The sequence below is a fragment of the Tachyglossus aculeatus genome, chromosome 6 (assembly GCF_015852505.1).
Source record: "Tachyglossus aculeatus isolate mTacAcu1 chromosome 6, mTacAcu1.pri, whole genome shotgun sequence".
Classification (NCBI taxonomy): Eukaryota; Metazoa; Chordata; class Mammalia; order Monotremata; family Tachyglossidae; genus Tachyglossus; species Tachyglossus aculeatus.
The window spans coordinates 29,505,792-29,521,891 of record NC_052071.1 but is presented as its reverse complement, the minus strand read 5'-3'; the positions used below and the strand labels follow the sequence as shown (position 1 = coordinate 29,521,891).

At 44.2% G+C, this 16,100-nt stretch overlaps 1 protein-coding gene across 1 annotated transcript in view; it reads left to right on the top strand.

Moving 5' to 3' along the window:
• LOC119929538 (acrosomal protein KIAA1210-like) overlaps positions 1 to 4,130 on the top strand; it is a 131,413-nt gene extending 127,283 nt beyond the window's left edge. The window contains exon 14 of the mRNA XM_038747711.1: positions 1,955 to 4,130. Within this exon, the coding sequence (XP_038603639.1) occupies positions 1,955 to 2,133 (179 nt within the window). The 3' untranslated portion in view covers positions 2,134 to 4,130. The remainder of the gene's footprint in view (positions 1 to 1,954) is intronic.
• The last annotated feature ends 11,970 nt before the right edge of the window (positions 4,131 to 16,100 follow it).

Genomic DNA, 16,100 nt, shown 5'->3' with positions numbered 1-16,100 from the left:
GATATCATGCCAGTTGAACGAAGGTTCAACCAGCTGGTGTTGGGAATAAGGAAGTCTCAACGAACATTTTCTGATATGGATATGACTGATGTTAAGCCTGTGTTTTCCTGTTCTGGAGCTCTTACATTTCATGTAATTACTGCACAAATTGATGCTTGGAGATTACAGATTCCCAGTTGAAGATTTGTTCATCAGTCAATCAATGATATTTACTGAGCGCTTCCTATGTGCAAAGCACTGTTCTAAGCGCTTGGGAGAGTACAGTACAACAGAATTAGTGAACACGTCCCCTGGTCATAACGAGCTTACGGTCTAGAGGGGACTGTAACAACTTGTTTCTCGGCCTAACTTTAATATCTGCAGATTCCCTTTCTACAAAAAAGGAGAACTGGCCCTGCCATTAGAATTGAGCAGATATTGGGAGAGATTCCCCATGAAGATCTGCTGATGTTATTGTGTTCAGCATGTATTGAGTATGGTATTTATTAAGCGCTTGCTATGTGCCAAGCACTGCTGTAAGTGCTGGAGTAGATACAAGGTTATCAGCTTGGACACAGTTCCTGTTCCATACACACTAAATAGGAGGGGGTAGAATTTAATCCCCATTTTACAGATGAGGAAGCACAGAGAGATTAAGGTGACTTGCCCAAGGTTACCCAGCAGATAAGTGGTGGAGCTGGAATTAGAACCCAGGTCCTCTGACTCCCAGTCCCGTGCTCCTCCAGTAGGCAACGCTGCTTTTCGTTTTGGACTTAGAGCGAAATTTAGGTGCGTTTACAGGCTGAGGGTTTTATGAAAGGCATTAAGTCTGAGTAATGGGGGTGAAGAATGTAATAGAGATCAATTAAGTCCGTAGGGGTAATATTTGCATTTTCCATTTTTGAGGCTAGTCAGTTTCCAAAATGGAAGCTAGAGGGCTTGGAGTGTGTGAAGGCAGCCCGGGTTCCGTGTTGACCTGGCTGCCGTGGCTGCTGCAACTTCTCCGCATGGCAGTTCAGGAGGGAAGTTTAAATGCTTTGCGTGGATCTGGGAAGGATTCCCTAACAGACCCATTCTTTCCAAGCTGAGCAAAAATGGCCAAGTCTCGTAACCGTAGAATAGCTGAGCAGCTGAGCAGTGGGGAGACTTCCTTGGAAAGAGTCAGATTTGGAGAGGATTCTCAGAACCTCCCTCTGGGCTTAATGTCCAAGAGCTCTTGAAAAGCTTGCATTTTGGAAGGCCTGCTTCCAATTTTCAAAACAAGATGTGATTCTTGATGCAGATTCTAGGCATACTCCATCCCCCAACCCATGAAGGAAGGGGATTCTAGTTTTTGGTAAGAATGGGGAAAAATGGAAAGAGAAGGGGCCTGGGAGTCGGAGGACCTGGGTTCTAATCCCGGCCCTGCAAATTGCTTGTTGTGTGACCTGGGCAAGTCACTTAACTTCTCTTTGCCTCAGAGTTCTGCCTCCTACTTAGATGGTGAGCCCCATGTGGGGCAGGGACTGTGTCTAACCGAATTAATTTGAATCTACCCCAGTGCTTAGAATGGTGTTTGGCACATAGTAAGCTCTTAATAACATTAAAAAAAGTGAAATAACTTTTTCTGACTTGGGTCTTGTCTGCACTGACCACATTTTAAACAAGACTGCTTAATCTAGTTACTTATTTTTGACATTTGGATGGTGTCTGTGAACATAGTGGCGGTACTCTATATTCTTGCTTTGCTTATCTAAGTTAGAGTTGAACCTTGACTGCCAAAATAACCTTACATCTTAAGTCTGTTAAGCATCCTTTACCCTTCACGCAAAGCCTAGTCTTCATCTTAAATGCTAACTAACCTCTCTCTGAAGTGGGGGAACAGACCAAAAAAGTTAGGTTCCAGTCACGTAACAGTGAAAGAAAGCGCAAGAGTACTGTGTAAATGTCATACTGAAGTTCTGATGTGTTCTGTCTCCATATGTATTATTTTTAGTCATTCCAGTTGAGCCTGGAGTTCAGGAGATATCATCTCAGGCTTCGGCCATTGAAAAGGAAATGAGACAATCCTCAGCTCTTCCGGTCTTGCCACGTGGTCCCATGGAACCGCCCTGGCTCTCCCTGGCCAAGAAAAAAGCCAAAGCTTGGAGTGAGATGCCTCAGATTGTGCAGTAACTGATCAGCCGAGGGACTGGTTTTTGTATTGCCAAGTGCTGTATTAATTCCGTGTAGTGGTTTCTTTTCTGTGATCATTCTGTGCAATGACAGAGCCTTCGAAACATTGGAAAAACAGAAAAACGGAATGCCACCGAATGTTAAACTGGAGTAAAAGCCAGCACCCAGACTCAGCATTTCACCTATAAAATGATAGAAAAACCTATTTTGTCTGATAGAGACTTTCTAAACTTTTGATTTAGGACAACTGTGCTTTAGAAGACGGAAGAAGTTTTTGGAACAAAACTAGGGGAAACAAAAGTCCATTATTTATCTTCCCGGACTGCAGTGCAGTATTTCAGTTAAGATTTTCCAGGTGACTTGGTTTCTGGCAATGGCATTATTGCTTGTGAGCCACGTGAAGCTCAGCATAGCTTTCACAGCTCTCCCAAATTGGTAAGGGGGCCTGAGAATTATTCTCATTTTATTGCTATAAGTCCCACCTCATGGTAGTAGTTATACGCAGCAAACACGACATTTCTTGGGGAATATCGTACTCCTTGGATAATTAGTCCATCAGCCTTTGGCCTTGGGCCCGAAGTCATCACCTGAGACCTTTTGTAATAGCCGAGAAATGCACTGCCCGTCATATCCTGTTGTTTCAGTAGTTAGGATCTTGTGAAAAATTGAGGTTACAGAGATGCCAAAAGCTATACTTTCGATTTCTGAAGAACGACAAGTTCCTTTCTCCTCCTCTCTCCCTGGAACATAAAGAAATAGCTTGTGTGGTTTGAAAAATTTTGTTGACACTGAGAAGGAAGTCAATGTCAACAGAAAGCCAAATCCCCCGACCCCAACCCCCATCCTGGCCTTTTTCTGTCTTTTAATAATGAAGAACACTCTGGTGCTCAGGCTTGAAACCCAGTAGCTCTTCTATTCCTGCTCCCTTTCTTTTAGCAACACTTGCTAAAATGTTTGGCTCCAACATTGTTATGAAAACCATAGGCAAAAAAATTTGCCTGCAGCCTACTCTGTTGATCTCTGCCTACTTCTTTATTGCCCATGGATGGGTATTCATATGAGAAACAATTTTTCTCACTAATGAGCTAGGTTTGTTACTGGGAAATTTTTATTTTAGAGAAATAACCCAAATGAACCAACTCTCCTCCTGTCTCTGACCCATTCCATTCTCTGCTCCCCCAAATAAAACACATACGCACAAATTTGGACTGAGTTGACATCCTTTTATGATGTTGAGTGTTTCCTCACATACTAGTGAAAAATTCCCTTTGGTTTGCTAAAAAGCAGAGCTAAATAAATAACTTCAGGGGACCAGTATTAATTTACTGGCTTAAGTATCCACCACGCAGGTCTATGGTGTTTTTAAAGAACATATATGTCCATAGTGGTACTAAATACTGACTAAGCACATGGAATCTCATATATGAGGTATTCATTCCTTTGAGTCTTGATTTCAGATCGGGATTCCTCACAGATAGGGATAGGACTGCTTTATTACCATTTATTTGGTAATGAAGACTGAGTTTCACTAATTCATTAGTCTGTTGGAGGAGATTACTAAAATGATCTGTACAGCAGTTTGGGGCTTTGCTTGAAAATCATTTATGTGACAATATATAAAGATGTGAAAACTGGTCCTTCTCCATGTAAAATCTGCACTTTTCATATACACTGCAACTTAACCTTTTTTCTTGTTTTGTTTAGTTTCCGATACCTTTCCTGGCTACTCAGATCTGTGTTTTGGTTTAGGTGTTTTGGCCCCTACCTTTACTTTTTCATTCCATTTGTATATATTGTGAATGTGATTCTAGCTTTGGAGAATCTGTTTACATTTACTTTCCCACAGTTTGTTTACTATTCAATGTTGTGCTGATGATGAGGGAGTCACAGAGTTTCCTGGAGGTCTGAAAATGTCTAACACCAGCTTCCGGGTCCCTTATTGCATCCTCAAAAAATGCTGTGTAAAATAGATCTAATAAAACCGAGCTTCTCGTGTAGTCCTTCTTCATTGTATTAATGATGGGAAGTGAGTCAGACAAGACACTACTGTCTCTGGCTTGACTGGTCAGAACGCTTTGAGTACTCATAGGATTTGGGTGAGTTTCTCATCGTATTAAAATTAAAGCAGTGCAAAGGATAGGACACTGTTTTTTATGGTACTTGTTAAGTACTTACTGTGTGCCAAGCACTAAGTTCCAGAGTAGATACAAGATAATCAGGTTGGACATAGTCCCAGGCCCACTTGGGGCTCACAGTCTTAATCCCCATTTTACAGATGAGGTAACTGATACACAGAGAAATTACGTGATTTGCCCAAGGTCAAGCAGCAGACAAGTGGAAGAGCTGGGATTAGAACCCAGGTCCTCTGACTCCTAGGCCCGTGTTCTTTCCACTAGGCCATGCTGTTTCTTGTGCATTACTTGTCCTGCTACAAGTAACTTCCATCTCTCAGTTCTCAAACCGTTCTCCAAGGCATCTGTTTAAGGTGCTCACGGTCCTTAGGGCCAATTCACAGGCTCCAGTGTTCTCCACTCGCTGGTGGCTCAGATTTGCAGTTAACATGCTGAGATCAGGCTAAAGCCAACAAATACTGCCAGGAGCAAAAACTCTGAGTGTGATGCAGCACAGGCTCTTGAAGAGCAGGTAGGCGAATCTGGAACGCTTCACATAAATAAGGCTGTTGGCTAACTGGCATTCTCTTGGTTCCTGGTCCTTTCCCACATAACTCTGAAGCTGAAAGTTGTACTGTTGCCTGGGCACATTAACTATGCTGAAAGTCGCAGCTGGAAGAATTCATTCAATTGTATTTATTGAGCGCTTACTGTGTGCAGAGCACTGTACTAAGCACTTGGAAAGAACAACACAGCAATAGAGAGACACTTCCCACAATGGGCTTACAGAATGGGGGGAGGGGAGGGAACAGTCTAGAGAAGCAGCATGGCATAGTGGATAGAGCACGAGTCTGGGAGTAAGAAGGTCATGGGTTCTAATCCCAGCTCTGCCACTTGTCTGCTGGGTGACCTTAGGCAAGTCACAATTTCTCTGTGCCTGTTACCTCCTCTGTAAAATGGGAATTAAGACTGTGAGCCCCACATGGGACAACCTGATAACCTTGTATCTATCCCAGTGCTTAGAACAGTGCTTGGCACAGAGTAAGTGCTTAACACCATAATTATTATTAGTAGTATTACAAATTTCAGGGAAAATCCAGCTGCACCCCACCGGTCTACCAAAATAATGCTCATAGCAGTGTTGCTCTTCCTGGTGGGGTGTGGGCAAAGAGTGAATGACCAACAGAGAGCAGGACACTCAGGCAGTGGAAGTGGATGAAGTGCAAGAGGGGGGAGATTCAAGAACCCCCCAAAGCACAACAAACAATGCTGTCAAGTTTTATAGCATGCTAGAGAAAAGGAACCGTCTCTATATGTTGCCGACTTGTACTTCCCAAGCGCTTAGTACAGTGCTCTGCACACAGTAAGCACTCAATAAATACGATTGAATGAATGAATGAATGAACAAGACCCAAAAGACTGACCTGCCATGCACCAATCAGAAATGGGATGACTCGTTTTGGAGTGGAAGGAAGGGGGGCATTATCTGGCAGAGGCACCAACAGAGTAGCTACAGTCCGCAGACCCAAGATCTGTCTTCACTTGGGAACAGGGTGGAAATGACTGCTGGCTTTGCATCAGTCTTGTCCACCACACTGCCCTCCATTAATAAATGCCATCATTATTATTATTATCCATCCACAGCATAATACACAAAGGAGACTTTTCTTGTTACTTTTCATGCCACTTTTGTTTAGCATCCCTTCTGCCTAAAAAGGCAGTACCAGAGGTTTCTGGAGTGGTTTTGAATGATTTTTGTCTTAATGGTATTTGTTAAGTGCTTAATCTGTGCCAGACACTGAGTGAAGCACTGGGGCATATACAAGTTAATCAGGTTGGGCACAGTCTCTGCCCCACATGGGGCTCACAGTCTTTACCCGATGAGGTAAGTGAGGGACAAAGAAGGTAAGTGATTTCATCCATTCAATTGTATATATTGAGCGCTTACTGTGTGTAGAGCACTGTACTAAGCACTTGGGAAGTACAAGTTGGCAACATATAGAGATGGTCCCTACCCAACAGTGGGCTCACAGTCTAGAAGGGGGAGACAGACAAGAAAACAAAACATGTGGACAGGTGTCAAGTCATCAGAACAAATAGAATTAAAGCTAAATACACATTAAAATAAATAGAATAGTAAATATGTACAAGTAAAATAGAGTAATAAATCTGTACAAATGTATATACAGGTGCTGTGGGGAGGGAAAGGAGGTAGGGCGGGGGGGATGGGGAGGGGGAGAGGAAAAAGGGGGCTCAGTGTGGGAAGGCTTCCTGGAGGAGGTGAGCTCTCAGTAGGGCTTTGAAGGGAGGAAGAGGGCTTGCTTGGCAGATTTCCACTAGGCCATGCCATTTTGCCTTTAGCAGACACACATGGGTCACCTTGGCCGTGATCATTAAGGTCACTGCCACCCCAGCAACCTCACCTCCAGCAGGACCACAAGGCCACGCTACTGTACGCTAGACTGTAAGCTCCTTGTGGACAGGGGCTGCGTCTACACAGCAGCATCTTGATGCCTACCGGGAAGTGCCACAAGTCTAACCAAACCAGAATTATTCCTTGGGCAAACGAGGCAACAGGCAGAGGGCTGAAATCAGTCATTTAACGTTTCGAGTGGCAGTGACAGAGGAAGGCGGGAAGGTGTGCTTCACCTGGCCGGGCTGACGGAGAGTAGTCCCCCCGTCCTCCCGGCCCCCGACTTGCCCAAGGTCACCCAGCAGACAAGTGGCGGAGGTGGGATTAGAACCCAGATCCTTCTGATTTCCAGGCCTCTGCTCTATCCGAAATGATTCAGCTGTTTCCTTGACATAGAGTCAGATTAGTCATTCACAGCCCCATCGATTACCACAAGTTGGGGTTGCGGGGCCTGGTAATCATCTGCCTCGTGCCTGGGTGGCTTGGGCGAAGAGCACTGATGTGTGCAACTTGAAAGGCCTTTTCCTGAGTCGAGCAGTCAAGTGCAAGCAGGGGATCTTGTCATTTACCGAAATGTGATTCAGACCGATGCAATTAAAACAGGGCCCGGGAAGTAACTTAATGGAGCCAGCTTTAAATGGGCCACCCTGCACAATGCGAGTTCAGACGCTGGCCCGTGAGATCTGCCAAACATCCCACAGAGCCTTTTCTAAACTTCCTCGAGTAGGAGTCGTTTTTAAAAGCTCTCTCAAAGCCTTCATTGACAGCAGTGCCGTGGGAGAGAATGAGCCCTTCATGCATTCCTTCCGCTCACGACACTGAAAATATAGAAGAAAAACGGGAAGCCTGCCCAACGTCGACGAGGCAGAATTGAACTTTATTATATTTTCCCCCCACTTTACGAGGGGGATCTGTTTAAGCACAACTCCTGCCTGTTCCTCCACAGCCCCAGAACTTCCCCTAGGAAGAGGAAGGGAATAGAATGGTATTTCACATCTGCTGGTGTCCCCTGAAGCTGCCTGTATGATGGCCAGCTCCAAAACAACCTTATTATTCCTCCCAAGAGAGGCTGGGGTGGGTGTTTCCAGGCATATCTGCCAATCGGCAGAATATTTACTACTGAAAAAGCTCTTTAAGACCTCTCGCTTCCAGCTTCATTCAAATTGACATTCTGTATTAGGTTATTGGAACTAAATTCATTCTTCACCTCGTGGGAAGAACTTCAAATGATGAAGAAAATGAGGACTCTGGCGAGGACTTAGGCAGTCTCCTTCCTTTTCAGGCCCCGCCCCGGGGTGTTCCCTCATAAGTGAAAGAGCAGACACCAGCCCAGGTGTCCCCCATTATGCTGTTTTCCTCTGCCTGCCCTTCTGTTCACCCTTAAATGTCTATATTCATGTGGCTTGAGGTTAGAAGAGCAGGCCTTTAACTAAAGACAGAAAAATACTTCCAGAGCCAAAGATGCTACTTCCTAGGGGTGAGGCAGGAACCTCTTCAGGTCATTAGAAAGTTACTGCTGCGAAGCCCTAGAAGTGTCTTAATTTGATTTCAATCTGTAATATTTATTGGGCACCTTCTGAGTTCTGGGAATTGGAGAGGGAAAGGACAGCAGAAGGCACATGTTCCCTGCCCTCAACAAACTTAAAATCTAATGGAAGAGACAGACAAAACTTACTTATGAATAGTGAAAGCTGGATGAAAAACAAGGACAAAGCTGAAAGCAGTACAAATACACCAGGATAAAACAGCTGAACAAATACATGAATGGATGGATAAATATTTAGATAACACATGAATGAGGGTGGGTCCTAGACTGTGAGCCCATCGTTGGGTAGGGACCGTCTCTATATGCTGCCGACTTGTACTTCCCAAGCGCTTAGTACAGTGTTCTGCACACAGTAAGCGCTCAATAAATGCAATTGAATGAATGAATGTTGGTCTGATGGGACTGGATGAGCAGAAAGGTTGCATTGAAATCTGAGTCGTTCTACATTTTATAGCCTGTGTCTTTCCCACCTATAATTTATTTTAGTGTCTGTCTCCCCTGCTGGATTGTGAACTCCTTGAGGGAACGAATCCTGACTAATAATTCTGTTGTACTTTCCAAGGTGCTTTGTACAGTGCTCTGCATACAATAAGTGCTACTGATTGATTCAGAAGGAAGTTAGAGCTCTACAGGATTCCAGCTTTGGGGTGGGTGTTAACAATCCAACTAGCAGCCTTTGCTACTTCTGTGTCAGGAGGGAGAGAATTGAATGGGTGTTGGGAGAATTGAATGGGCTGTTGGACTGGGAAATTTTCCATGGAATAATTCACACTCCCATGTATAAAAGAGAGATGGTGCATCTGCTTTTGGTATTGCAGATTCACTTTATCCAGAAAATAGCAAAAGTAGAAAGTACAGTTCCAAAGAATAGTTACTGTTGCTAAGATTAGTTTTACATCTACTTGCATAATTGCCTCCACTGATTTTTGAAGAGGAAATAAAAGATTATTTTTTGTACTACTAACAGCACAGCATTTAAAAAAAAAACCCACCAGGCATCAAGTCAACCAGTGCCATATCAATACCAAGCAAGAGACAGACCTGCTGAAGACTGAACTGGCCAGGATCAAAGTGGACAAATGGTCACCCTTCTCTGGGTTCTGTGGATTTCCCTAAAAGGTTCCCTATGATGCCAATAGGTTGTGTTGTGTCACCTGTGTAACACAAGTTAATATAAAATAAAGTCTGTTACAGTAGTCAAAGCAGCATCACCATGAAATCAATCGTATTTATTGAGCACCTACTGTGTTCACAGCACTGTACTAAGTGCTTGGGAGAGTACAGTATAACAGTGCTCTATCCACTAGACCACACAGGCCCTGCCTTTAGTGCGTCCCCAATTCCACTCATGGGCTAACAGGAACATGTCTACGTATTACTCTTATTAACCGGGCTAACAGGAACATGTCTACGTATTACCCTTATTAACCATAATAATAATCGTGGTATTTATTAAGCATTTACTATGCATCAGGCACTGTTCTAAGCACTGGGGTAGAGACACAGTCCCTGCTCCGCACGGGACTCACAGTCTTAATCCCCATTTTATAGATGAGGGAACTGAGGCACAGAGAAGTTAAAGTGACTTACCCAATGTAACGCAGCACACAAGCATTAGATTGGGGATTAGAACCCATGACCTTCTCACTGCCCGGCCCGTGATCTATCCGTTATGCCATGCTTCTCCATTTAATTACCATATTAATTAAGAAAGCAGGAGCATAATTTTGAAATCTTGAGAGGTTTGACAGGCACTAGTTTCAAGGCCCCAGGAACAAGTAGTTCCTGTTCCTAAAGGCCCGGGGCGCGTCTTCAACCGGCCTGCTAAGCCCCGTGATGGCAGCAGGTGGCGCTGCGGCCCTTCCCACGGACCCTAAAGTCAGCCTGGATGTTGAAAGTCGCAGATTCGCTGAAAATATTTCCCTTTTAAAAAGAAAGGTTGCTGAGAAATCCTGTTTTTAAGAAATGTATAATGCTTAAAAAGGATGAAGGGAGCAATCTGGCCACGGTTACTTGGTCCCAAAGCGGATGGGACGGCTGAAGGAAGGCGCGCTACCACTACCACAGCTGCTGCAGTTAAGAACAACAATTGTGATATTTGTTAAGCTCTTACTATGTGCCAAGCACTAGGGTGGAAAGAAGGTACTCACGTTGGACACAGTCCCTGTCCCCCATGGGGCTTTATTTGTATTGACGTCTGCCCCCCCTGCCCCCCAGACTGTGAATTGTGGGCAGGGATTGTCACCCCTTTGTGCTGTATTGTACTTTCCCAAGCGCTTGCTTAATACAGTGTTATGCGAACAGTAAGCACTCAGTAAATACAAATAAATAGATGGGGCTCACAGTCTTGATAACCATTGAACAGATGAGGTAACAGAAGCACAGTAAAATGACTTGCCCAAGGTCACAAGGTTGGGATTAGAACCCACAACCTTTGACTCCCAGGCTTGGGTTCTTTCCTCTAGACCAAGCTGCTTCTTGTCTGTCCAGAGCTAGGCCTGCATGTGCTAACAGGGGCCAGGGGCTAACAGGGAGTAGTCAATTGCCAAAGCCCCCGAAAGGTGGGAGCGCAAACTCTTCCGCTGCCCTTCTCTGCCTAGTCCGGCCCAGTCATTCATTCATTGTCGTATTTACTGAGCGCTTACTGTGTGCAGCACACTATACTCTGACAGTGGATAGAGCATGGGTTCTAATTCTGACTCTGCCTCTTGTCTGCTGTGTGACCTTGGGCAAGTCACTTAACTTCTCTGGGCCTCAGTTCCCTCATCTGCAAAATGGGGATTGAGACTGTGAGGCCCACATGGGACAGGGACTGCATCGAACCCAATTTACTTGTATTCACCCCAGTGCTAAGTATCAGTACCTGCCATATAGTAAGCACTTAACAAATACCAGTATTATTACAATACAACAATAAACAGATATATTCCCAGTTTGGTCCAGTCAGGGGCCATTCTGGCTCTAGAGCTAGAAGCCTTGTGCCCTGCCCATCTCCTGTTACTCATTCTGCTTCTCAAACCTGGGACTTCTGGTATGAGTATGCCCCCACTTTTTTTTTTTTTTAATGGTATTTGTTAAGCTCCTACTATGTGCTAGTCACTGTTCTAAGCTCTGGGGTAGATTCAAGGTAATCAGGTTGGACACAGCCCATGTATCCACCCCAGCGCTTAGTACACTCATCCCTCTCCCTTAGATTGTGAGCCCATGTGAGACAGGGATTGGTTCTAACCTAATTACATTGGATCTACCCCAGTGCTTCATTAGTAGAGACTGTAGGCATAGTATTAATGAGAGGTAAAATAAAGTTTAGATCCTGACCATGAAAGAGCTGGAGAGGTAAAATAAAGTTTAGATCCTGACCATGAAAGAGCTGAATTGTAGCCAGTAAATAACAACAATAATAATACAATGGTAATATAGCACCTTATGGGCAGGGAATGTATCTACCAACTCTTGTACTCTCTCAAAGCTTAGTACAGCGCTCTGCACACAGTTAGTGCTCATTAAATATCACTGATGGGTTGATATTAAAGCATTTACTATGTGCCAGCATTGTACTAAGTAGATACAAGGTGATTAGGTAATTACAGACTTTTAACACCCTTCTGAAGCCTCCAGTGTCCTCCTCTCCCCTTCTCTAACTCCTGATAATCATGCCAACTTGCTGAGCTGCCCCATAGGCAGTGTCAACAGGAAGCGCTGTTCGGCTGCTTATGTGGGGAAGTTGCACATTTGTTTCACATGCTGTAAACATTTTGCTAAATAACAGTTTCTCTGAACTGGATGTCTTAAAGCCCTGAAAGTGTCTTAGGTGTGGCAGTATCCTATCTTCTTTATCCGTCTGAGAATATTGGTGACTTTAGTAATAAACTCTATGTCCTTTATAAAAAAGAAACTACAGGCTCAAGGGATGCTGTCGGCTTTGATTTAAAATACTTACTTGAATCTTTTAAATTTTTGGTGAACTGTGTTAGAAAAAAAAACTAACCCCCCTATTAGTTTCTTTGCCAGTGGAGGACTTATGTAGAAATCTAGTTTCCAAAGCAATTTTTATGAGATATTGAAGAAAGCTCACAACATTGGCAATGATGTCTGTGGTTCTTGGGAAAAGGCAGAAGCTACTTTGTGAGCAAAGACAAATGCCCACCTGGTGGAATAGTTGTGGTAATAGTAATTGAGTGTCCACTGGGTACACTGCTCTGCAGTAGGCACTTGCGGCATACCAAACAAAGAAGTGACTCCCCATAGGAGTTTGCACTCTAGTAGAGGAGAGAGAACTACTTACAGAGTAATCTTCATAATTGAATGCACAGTTTGATAAACATACATAAAAATGCCAAGGATGGGTATTAATGAGTTTGTAAGTGCTAGTTGACTGACAGGTGTAGAGAACTGGTGACTTACCAATAGGATCAGTATTTCATTTCCTTACATATTACAATCGTATTTATTGAGCACTTACTGTGTGCAGAGCACTGTACTAAGAGCTTGGGAAGTACAAGTTGGCAACATATAGTCCCTACCCAACAGTGGGCTCACAGTCTAGAAGGGGGAGACAGAGAACAAAACAAAACATATTAACAAAATAGAATAGATATGTACAAATAAAATAAATAGAGTAATAAATACGTACAAACATATATACAGGTGCTGTGGGGAAGGGAAGGAGGTAAGGCAGGGGGGATAGAGAGGGTGAAGAGGGGGAGAGGAAGGTGGGGGCTCAGTTTGGGAAGGCCTCCTGGAGGAGGTGAGCTCTCAGTAGGGCCTTGAAGGGAGGAAGAGAGCTAGCTTGGCGGATGTGCGAAGGGAGGGCATTCCAGGCCAGGGGGATGACGTGGGCCGGGGGTCGACGGCGGGACAGGTGAGAATGAGGCACGGTGAGGAGATTAGCGGCAGAGGAGCGGAGGGTGCGGGGCTGGGCTGTAGAAGGAGAGAAGGGAGGTGAGGTAGGAGGGCAAGGTGATGGAGAGCCTTGAAGCCAAGGGTGAGGAGTTTCTGCCTGATGCGTAGGTTGATTGGTAGCCACTGGAGATTTTTGAGAAGGGGAGTAACATGCCCAGAGCGTTTCTGGACAAAGACAATCCGGGCAGCGGCGTGAAGTATGGATTGAAGTGGGGAGAGACAAGAGAATGGGGGATCGGAGAGGAGGCTGATACGGTAGTCCAGATGTGATAGAATGAGAGCTTGAACGAGCAGGGTAGCAGTTTGGATGGAGAGGAAAAGGCGGATCTTGGCAATGTTGCGGAGCTGAGACCGGCAGGTTTTGGTGACGGCTTGGATATGAGGGGTGAACGAGAGAGCAGAGTCGAGGATGACACCAAGTTTGCGGGCTTGTGAGACAGGAAGGATGGTAGTGCCATAAACAGTGATGGGAAGGTCAGGGAGAGGGCAGGGTTTGGGAGTCATGGCCATTATTATTACCCTCCTGCAAGCTCTTTTGACCAGATTCACTACAACTTTGCCATTTCAAATGATTGCCTTGGATTCTAAGAGAATAAAAAAGGAGGGAAGTGGTATTTGATGGGAGGATGGAAGCAGAGGGGAAGGGGCAGGAGAAATTAAAGTTCCCCTGAGGGTGGCTTTGGGTGGAGGAAAATGCATGCAGTGTTATACTGACAATTACGTTCTATTGAACCAAATCTGCCATTCTCAGTTGTGTTTTGTAGCAAATGTTTTCTTTCCCTCAGATGTTTTCAGTTTAAGGATGTTTCCATTTTTAAACCATCTATATTCTTTGCTGATTATTAACATAAAATTCCCAGAGCAATTTTTTTTTTATTAAAGGAAGGTGGGATTATGAACTTTGAGGATATAATCAGGAGTTTCATTCCCAACTGTGTCTTCTGCTCGCTTAATGGCCTTGCCCAAATCTTTTCACGTCTCAGGTTCTCCATTTTTCAGGGTATTGTGAGAATTTCTAAGTTGTTATGAAAAGCATTTTGAATTCTTCAACTAAAAGGAACTTTGGAAATATATTAAACTTTTTAGACCTCAATTTCATCAACTCTAAAATGTAAAGCTAACCAAATTATCTTGTTAGGGACTCGTGTGTTTCCTTAGTTCTCCAAATGCCTCAGATCATTTTAATTGTCTTTTATCATGGGTTCTAATCCCAGCTCCCCCACGTCTGTTGTGTGACCTTGGGCAAGTCACTTAACTTCTCTGAGCCTCAGTTACCTCATCTGTAAAATGGGGATGAAGATTGTGAGCCCCACGTGGGACAATGTGATCCCCCTGTATCCCCCCAGTGCTTAGAACAGTGCTTTGCACATAGTAAGCGCTTAACAAATGCCATCATTATTATTATTCTGTATACCCACCTCAACATGCACGGTGATTGAGGTGAGGCAAGCCCAGTATCTGCCATATTTCTAGAACCTCTGTTGCTGGTCTAGAGGCAAGAACACTGCTGCTCTGGGAATCAGGAGACCTGGGTTCTAGTTCCTCTTCTATCTGGAACTGTCTCATGTGGGCAAAGACCACATGTGCACTGCTCAGTTTGTGGCACTCTTCCCTGCTTACTCACTTGTTGCTCTCCGTGCCCTGGGGGAACAAAACTGGCAGGGCAAGAGTGTGGGAGTGGCTCTGCACCAGCCTCTGGCACTATAATCAATTCTTCTGTGCAGTTCTCGGTCCTGAAGTCTCAAGACCTAACTTCCACCATCATTCTTGTTGGTAGTAGTGTGCCCTACTGGAAAAACCAAGGGCCTGGGAATCAGAGGACTTGGGCTCTAATCCCAGTTCCACTGGCCTGTTACATCACTTTGCACAAGTCATGTTATTTCTCCATGTCTCACTTTCTTTGCTTGTAAAGTGAGGGTTTAATACCTATTATTCCTCCTACTAAGACTGTGAGCACAATGTAAGACAAGGGCTGTCTGACATGATTATCTTGTATCTACTCCAGTGGTTAATACAGTACTTGGCTCATAGTAAGCATTTAATACAGTAACAAATTTCATTATTATTATTGGAAACTCCCTCATCGATACTTACTGTTACACTTGAAATCAGGGCAGCCCTTGATATTCACAAAACAAGTATTTATCAAAGCACTTACTTGAAAATCCTCAATTAGGCCTTCAACCTGAATGTGGCAGACTGCATAGTCCCTGTGAATTCTCCATGAAGACCTCTTATCCATAAGCTTGATTACAGCCTCTTGTACACCAACCACACTTAGTTGCTGGTGGAGCCAGACTAACGGACAGTTTTCCTCTCTGCCCCTCCTGGGTTCAACCTGAGAGGCAACAAGGTGAAGGGGAACTGGAGAGGAGACTGAAGTAGCAACAAGCTGAACCTCCTGATTAATCATGTTAATGGGGTGAGGAGGCATCAGGATGGTAGACATTGGTTCCAGCTGATGAAATGTTGAAAAGCAAATAGAGAAACTGTATCACTGGCCTTTGAGATTGAAGGTAACGCTTTGATCAGCTTTATTCCTGTGCAGATTAGGATATAAAGACCAATTTATGAACAATAATCCCTTTCACCCAGGTACCTAAAGAGAGTTTTCCACTGGGATGCTGGATTTTATAAACAGATGTGCTTTACTCCACTGTTGTAGGAAGTAAGGAGTTGTGTCAACTGACACAATTGGCTGTGGAGAAATCTTTGGATATTGGTACACCCTTTAGGCAAATTTGCTCAGATCTGCCAGAGCCCAGATTTTCTGTCACACTCTTTGTTCTCCAAATACAATATAAAGGCCTTGGTATTGTTCCATATTCTTTTTTGTATCAGATTACTTATCTTCCATGAACATAGAAAATGCCCTGCCACTTGTCTGTAGTGTGGCCTTGGGCAAGTCAGTTAAAGTCTCTGTGCCTCAGTTCCCTCATCTGTAAAGTGGAGATACGTTCTGAGCCCCATGTGGGACAGGGACTCCATCCAACCT